This window comes from Dermacentor albipictus, chromosome 5 (genome assembly GCF_038994185.2).
Source record: "Dermacentor albipictus isolate Rhodes 1998 colony chromosome 5, USDA_Dalb.pri_finalv2, whole genome shotgun sequence".
In the NCBI taxonomy this organism is placed as follows: Eukaryota; Metazoa; Arthropoda; class Arachnida; order Ixodida; family Ixodidae; genus Dermacentor; species Dermacentor albipictus.
In genome coordinates this window covers 78938667-78946607 of record NC_091825.1, presented here as the reverse complement: position 1 = coordinate 78946607, position 7941 = coordinate 78938667, and the positions used below count along the sequence as shown (strand labels likewise).

The 7941-nt window shown below is 44.7% G+C and overlaps 1 protein-coding gene across 1 annotated transcript in view; it reads right to left on the bottom strand.

Annotated features, from left to right (window-relative positions):
* Positions 1-7941, bottom strand: part of LOC135921185 (thromboxane-A synthase-like) — a 46614-nt gene that overhangs the window by 24757 nt on the left and 13916 nt on the right. The window contains exons 7-10 of the mRNA XM_070539414.1: positions 7022-7207; positions 3792-3929; positions 2828-2840; positions 47-113 (exon numbers count right to left, since the gene is read on the bottom strand). Of these exons, the coding sequence (XP_070395515.1) occupies positions 47-113; positions 2828-2840; positions 3792-3929; positions 7022-7207 (404 nt within the window). The remainder of the gene's footprint in view (positions 1-46; positions 114-2827; positions 2841-3791; positions 3930-7021; positions 7208-7941) is intronic.

The window sequence follows — 7941 nt, the reverse complement described above, 5'->3', positions numbered from 1 at the left end:
ATTACTGTGAAAAGAAAACACACTAACGGCAGACGAAATGTCTCACCCTGCTACGAGTGTGGCGAACGCATTTTGCGTGATGTCGTCATCATCCAGAACGGCCTTGTTGAAAACTCCGGGGAGTTTGCAGTTGGCAATTTCTGCGGGTAGAGTGAAAAATATCAAATACGTCATTATTAGTTGCCATGACACGCCCTATGCAGATTTAAAACGCAGATATTTCTCTAAAATGCGGTTTTCTGTGTTGTTTTAACTTGCGACCCGAAAGTATTTTAGATTATCAGTTAATAGTGTACGTTTCCCGATTGCTGAGTGAAAATCACAGTCAACAGATGATTTTCTTGCGTACATGTGACCACTTAGTTCGGGGCAATGAGGCTTTCAAGAACATATGTATACATCGGCCATTCCACAACATTTGCGTCGCTTCGAGAATGTACTACAGCGTCTGCGGCGCGTGTTGCAACGTGAAAAGTCATTCTTTCTTTTTGTTTTAACGAAGCGATGAGAGTGCTCGCGAAGTATCCAATACAGCAAGCGCGTTTTCAACGAGCAATGACTTGATAACAATGTTAATACAGTAAGAATTCTCACCGGCAAATATATATATATATATATATATATATATATATATATATATATATATATATATATATATATATATATATATCATAATATTACCCTCCGCGTGGCAACATTCATCAGCTCATTTGAATAGCTAGTGAAATGTTACAATGTAATTAAATTCCGTGCAACATCCGCACAAACCTCAGCAAAATTGTGTAAATTAAAAAAAACAGTTATGCTGCGGTTTCATGTGCCAGAAAGACGATATAATTGTGAAGCATGCAGTAGTGAGTGACTGCGGAATCATTTTTTTTTTCGTCTTGGGTTGTTATCGCACACGCGATGAGCGATGCCTGAGCGCCATTACGGTGCACACCCATTTCAACGCGGCCGCCACAGCGCGCTGCCATAGGGACCGAGCTACCGCGGTAGGTTTTGCGAAACAACGTGGTAGCGCGCTATGTGAGTTGAACTACGTTACAAAGCAGTGATGTGGCGCGCATTACGTTAGGCCTTTCATGCTGACCACATTGGAAGTGAGAAATAGGAAGCACTCACCCCCCCCCCCCCTCCCCGCCCTCCTATATACCCGAGAAATATTATTCAGAAAACATTCATACGCCATTGTGCTAATTTACGCAATCATCTTGTTTTGTTTATTTGTTTCATCATCGCTAGATTTGACAAGTACTGCGGGCGAAGCAAAGAAATAACCGACATTACCAGTGACGCCAAGCTCTTCCACACACACGCTCCAACACATACTCCAACACACGCGCCAACACACGCGCACACACAAGCACGCATGCGCACCACACGCACACGGACATGCACGCGCGTGCCGACGCAGGCGCGCGCACACGCATACAGGAGAACGTTTACACACGTACACAAACGTACATACACACACGCGCGTACACCTGCTATACAGACTGACGCACACGGGCACACAAACACAAGCATGCAAACGCGTGGACACACACGCATGCACGTTTGCCTGCGTGTGCAGACACCTGCACACGGAGGCACACGCGCGTAGAAAAACACACAAACGCAGAAGCACGAACACCACGCACTGTGTACTCGTACGTACGCACACACGCTAACACACATGCACGCATGTACACTTAAATATATCCTGATCCAACGCGCATGTTCTAAATTATGTTGGAAGTGGTTAATGAAACACTTTACAGCTAACGACAATGCGCACTACGCTTTTGTTTACTTTAACCATAGAGTTTCATATTAGTATACCTAGAGGCAAATCTGGCGCTGCGATCGTTCAACCATCATGGGAATGATGGGAAGTACAGGCTTCGGATCGGCATTCTATTGACTGGCGAACTAGTCTACAAGTATATTTTTGGCAGTTTTGGTTTCGCTCCAAGCGCAATTGCTATAACCTGCAGTGGGACAGTGCAACGCAAAGCTATCTGCCTTTGTTATGTTGCTCGGAGTGGCGATAGCGCGCTGGGCCAGCGACTGGGACGATGCTTGTGTCGCGGTGTGGCGTCGAAGCCATGACGAGAAGGCGGCGGCATCATAAACGTTGAAAGAACATGTTTTGAGCGTTTGGACCTTGGTTGGTTAAGTGTGCTAGGTTGACACTGCAGCGTTACGTTCTTTATGAAACTTCAGAATAGGACAAAGAAGGCACTACTGATACAAGACATATACAGTTGTACTTCTAGTGGCTTGAAAATCAAATATTATTGAGGGCTTCATTATGTGCTCGTTTATGTGCTCATTGACATGCGTGTTTTAGGACTTTGAGAACACAAACTTACTTGTGGTATAGGAAAGATAGCTGCTTCCGAGCTGTAGTCTAGTGTCGCACAATGGGTACCCGCAAAGCCACGCTATAACGCTTCGGAAGCGGTACGCCAATATAAAATATGATGAAGCATACTCGTAGGAGGCCACTAGCGTCCTAGCTAGCACTGCAGCAGATGTGCTTAAAAGTACTTGAAGACGTTCAGCAATCGTGACAGCCGACGCAACCTTTTCGAAAGAGCAAGAGAGTTCGCAAGTGCCTGTCGTCTGCGAGAAAAGTCTCGCGTTTGCAGCGAGCAGGCGTCGTAGCAGACGACACTTTTAGCATTCCGCTCAAGGGCGCAACGCTCTGTCACAATACAACATTTTTATTTCCAGAAATACTTGGTGAGTATTTTTATATAAGTACATGCACGGTTGTTTTGCTGTTGCAAAAATGAATAAATAATTATTCTTTGGCGTTAAATTGGGAACAGAATCGCACAAGTATGGATACCCTGGTGTGTCCTGGTGACAAACCATAGTAAACCATGCTTCCATCTCAAATTCATACAAAGTTTAGGTGGCGTGTTGTACATTACATAACATACTGCAGAAATAGAATTAGATTTTACGCGATAATATTTGAGTATAGCTTTGTTTACTGCGCCAGAAGCAAACGCCACTAGTCTAAAGACCGAAGTCAATCCGAAACCTGTACTTCCCATCATTCCCATGTAGGTTGAGGCAACGCTCATGAGAACCCCCATAGACACTAGCGCCACATTTCCCTCTAGGGTATTTATTTAGAAACTCTATGACTTTAACCTTATGCAACGTGTTTCGATGCAATGGCTATGTTGTCTTGTGTCTAAGTGCCACTATCCCCAGTCTGAGTGTTTGGCCGATAATGGGTACATCCCCAGTGGCACATACCGAATAGCTTAAGCAAAGAAAATTGCACAAATCAAACAGTCTACTTAATATAATGCGCCATTCCGGTTACCGTTAACGGGTCGGTTTACTTTACAGATGCTTCTGAGTCGACATTATATCTTCAGGTTTTACGTAGGAATTGATTTTTTTTTTGGCACGCAGAACAGAGGTGACTGTTCGCTTACTTGGTCTGTTTTATCGGTCAGCATGAAAGGGCTATTTGAGCGCGTTCACTGGTACTGCATACGAAAGTTCTTTGTGTGCCGAATTCATACCGGCGAATGCACACACACACACACACACACACACACACACATACACACACACACACACACACACACACACACACACACACACACACACACACACACACATATATATATATATATATATATATATATATATATATATATATATATCCGGAGAGATACAGACTGACGCAGCAGCAGCCCGCAGCCACCCCAAACCCGTGAGGGTAGGCAAAGAAAGATTAGTCTCAAGAAATGGAGTGCCACTACGACTTTTCCGAAAACGTTACCGCTCTTGGCTTCACTGGGGAGTTCTTCGTCATTGTCTTCAGCAGCTGTAAGCTGAGTGGACGTTACCGAGCCTGCGTCTACGCGGGAATCCTTGGCGTCGATCATTAGCTGCATCAAGTCCTTGCGGCGGAGCTGTTGAATGAGAACAATTTGGCGATTACACATTGCTGAATGCACCACATTAGTTTGCCCATTAGGCCACCTATATCATAATGATGAATGTTTCACGGAAGTATTCTCACATTACTGACGCCGTATGCCCCCCCCCCCCCCCCCGTTTCTGGATAAAGATAAATTGAGCACAGGTTGCCTATGCATGCAGAACAAGCTTCCAAAAGCGATTCAATAAATACTGACTTCTTGGGTGATTTGTCGAACATCTGTGCAGTGTATAGGTACTGATTTGAAGTGGACGAAAAACGGCATTCGTTATAGGTCGTCTTGCAACACTGCGTTATCGATACGCTGTAAAATGGACACTGCAGGGCTGGTAGGCCGTCTATTTTTGTATTATTATCAACCTTTAAATAGCACGTTAACAGGTGTGCACATACTGGTAAGCGGAGGTGACGCAAATCCCAGCACGTCACTCCCGCGATTTTTCGGCGCACTTTAGCAACCGCGGAATGCCGGAGCTCATACCGAAGTTCCGTGCTGGTTTTAAACGTTCTGGGTTGTGCATCATTTCCAGCGAGCGGTAATGACGACGCTTATTTAACTTTCACCATCAAGAACAGTGATTTTTACAAGCATTTCGCGATGCACCTACTCTTTCGTCAAATGTAAAATATTCGGCGCAGCATGCTATAGGACTGTCTAGATTATCTGAAGCAAGGCTTCTTACGTCCTACAAAATTCTGTCGAAGTTGGCCTTTAAGCAGGACTAGGGAAGCACAGCGTGCGGCTTGCGGCATTTGTCGGCAGTGCGCGAAACCACAGGTGTTTCGATCAGCTAGATTTCGTAACCCGCAGCCGTGGTTAAGGGGTGTGGTGCTGCACTGCTAAGCACTAAGCCGCGGGATCAAATCGCAGCCGCGGTGGTCGCATTTCGATGGAGGGCGAAAGGCAACAACGCCCGTGTCCTGTGCATTTGGGGTGAGTTAAAGATCCCCTGGAGGCCAAACTTAACGCGGAGTCTCCCACTACGGCGTGCCTCACAGTCAAATCGTGGTTTGGACACGTAAAACCCTAGAATTCCATTCAATTCAGTGTCATTGCTCGGTCCGCCTTTTCGAAATAAACAGTAGCGAAAAGCTTGACGATTTCACCGAGCAGCTATTCGCACTTGCATTCATAACAGGGAACCAATATGGGTTCATTGGAAATAATTTCTTCAACTCATCCACAGCCACTTACCGAAGAATCAAGTTGTCGTTCAGTAACGATTCGTTTGCATTTTTCTTGCACTTCAGCAAAGGGATGGACGCCATTGTTTTGGAAGCGCAGCAGGCGAAAGTTCACGAATTGTAGCAGAGCTGCTGAGCCAGGGAATGCAGCTGCGAGCATGCAGAAAAAAGTTGTACTCGCGCTGGAATACGTAAAAGAAAACTAAGATAACATATCAGGTCAAAGTATATATAGACAGGCTACTTTGCGTGTACGTGCTCTTCGGGTGTACCTCCGTTATGCATTGTGAGCAAGGTTATACGTCCATGCGCTGCCGGTGTCTTGTGGACCATAATTTTGGTCATAGCATGCCTGTTTCGAACTCGTAGTGATACTCCACGCATATTTCACTCGGTATTTTTTCCCCTTTCGTTCATTTTTGCGCCTTTTCTTGCTCACCGTATTTTCTTTTTTTTTAGCCACCCCGGTTTATTTTAGACATCTTTGGGGCGCATGGCTCTTCGATGGCTTATTTTCACAGTTATACATCAGTTCACGCAGGCTGGCAACTGCCACCGGAAGGAGCACAACGCCTGCCTACTCTTCTGAAGAGAGGTGACAGCAACACAGAAGCGGAAGATAGGAAACGCAACAGTGGTGGTGACTATGAGAACAGGAGCGGAAATAACCGCCTCTACAGAGAATAGACATTTGCTTTAGCGCAAAATGGTGAGATATGAAAACTAGATAATGATGATTATGGATGACGAGATGGTAAATGCTGAAAAAATAAGTCATGCTCCAAAGATTTGCCGCAAGGCAGATTGAGAAACTAAAATCAAAGAAATGTCTGCAGCTCCGCATTGCGCAGGTGTTTCAGCAACGTTTCCAAAAACATTTAAAAAAAACAAACAAAAGAAAAAAAGCTTGAACCTTTTGTCAAATCGGCAAAGTCAGACAGCTACTCGCTTAGGCGGGTCCATTGTTGATCGCCAAACATGATATTGCACTTGAATACAGAATAAAACGTAACATTGAAAGTTTTATAGACTTCCCCTACACAGGAAAAAAAAGAACTGTGGTAACATGGCAATATCTCCTGTGTCGCACGTGATCTTGGCGTTGGTGTTCCTGCGCAGCAGAAACTGAGAAATTCAATTTAAGCCGTCCATTAAGAGTTTCTTTCAGAAATAACCAATGACTCCTAGCCAAAGAGAGGCTCAGGAAGTTGTTGAAATGTAGTTTGTCAGACTGTAGTTATAGTTACTCGTATTGTCATTGCGTTGGCAAAACCTGCGTCTGTGTTTTCCAGTTCTTCATTAGATATTGCTCCAGTAGAAAGAAAGAAAGCCATTCGTACGAGAAGTATTAGACGCAAAAATCTTTACTGTTAGGAGACGTTCGAACGTTTTCTGAAATAACACGTCAGACAATCATGACACTCTGTAGGTGCGAATGGGACGCTCAATGACAGCTACATAAAATCAACATTGTACTCGCTAAAAGGCGCATCTGTAAAAAAATAACCTACCGAGCTTAGCAACAATACCCTTCCTCTAAGCAATTACAGGAAAGTTGAGCTCTCCCAGATTTAAGATTTATTCTTATCTACCATAAGTTCCATTCACCTTGAAACCGAGCTCAAATGGAAGCCGACTATTTTTCTTTTCAAAGAATCCGGAGCACACGCAGCCGGTAAATAAATTGACTGCGTATACAATCAGTTAATAAGCGGGTATCCTACACGCATATGTGGTGATAGCTCAACTTGTACAAGGTGCCACAATGTCGCCACTACTTCATATCTCAGGCAACAGCCTTACAAGATTTCTCAAGCGTGGAAGTTATTGCGACATACAAGGCTATGCTCATAGATTTGACAGCTGCTTAACAATGACAGAGAGAAGTCGCTGCGTGGCCAAATGTTCCTGCAGATTGTAGTCGATACCCATCGCGCTCTTGCAGATCACGTCTAGCGCGAGAGCGGCGTACATCTCGCCAGCCTCGAACTCCTCTCCCGTCTTCGCCTTGCGGTCAATCTTGACAACCAACTTCTCCACGGCTGAGATGACACCTGGAGACATCTGTGACGAGAACAGAATATGAGACGAGCAATGCTTGACAGCGGAAGCTTGCGAGATAAAAGGGTGCGTGGGGGGTGGGGGGGGGGGAGTGGAAGAAAATAAGTATTCAAATACCCGACAAAAATAGTTGTTCGAGAGTGAACTGTAAACGAAGGAACTAATTTAAGTTTTACGTTAGTGCAATGAATCTGTTCGCTTGAAATGCCCGGATCAGCCACGACGTTTGTATTTTGCCGACCGCTTACGTTTTTGGAAGCTGTTCTTCCTTCGACGGCATCCTTGAGAACTTGAAGATACAAGTGACAGTGTTTTCTACAATAGCGAGTGAACTTTTCTCGGGCAGCTGGAAATATACAACGATCGAATTTCTATGACTACTGAGCTTGAGCTGTCAGACCTCCTCCTGTGTGTTTGTTTTGTATATTTTCCGCCATGAACCTGAATAACTTGATTCTGAGCTATCGGGCTAACAATTACTTTTGCCGTTGTGTTCAAATGCTGGTTTGACTGTGCACATTATTCTTTCCCTGCAAGAAAACCACGTCGAATGCCCATGGTGACAAAACGAAACAAGCCTCAGCTATTGGGTGGCAAACAAGCAAATTAAAGGCAGGCCTCAACACTAAGAAAATGTGCCAGAAGCGGATGACTCATATATAGTCAAGTGCAAGAGATTAGTCAAGAACAATTAGCCCCTGTTCGAAGTGGAACGCAGTTGGCTGAAGGGTGTGCAG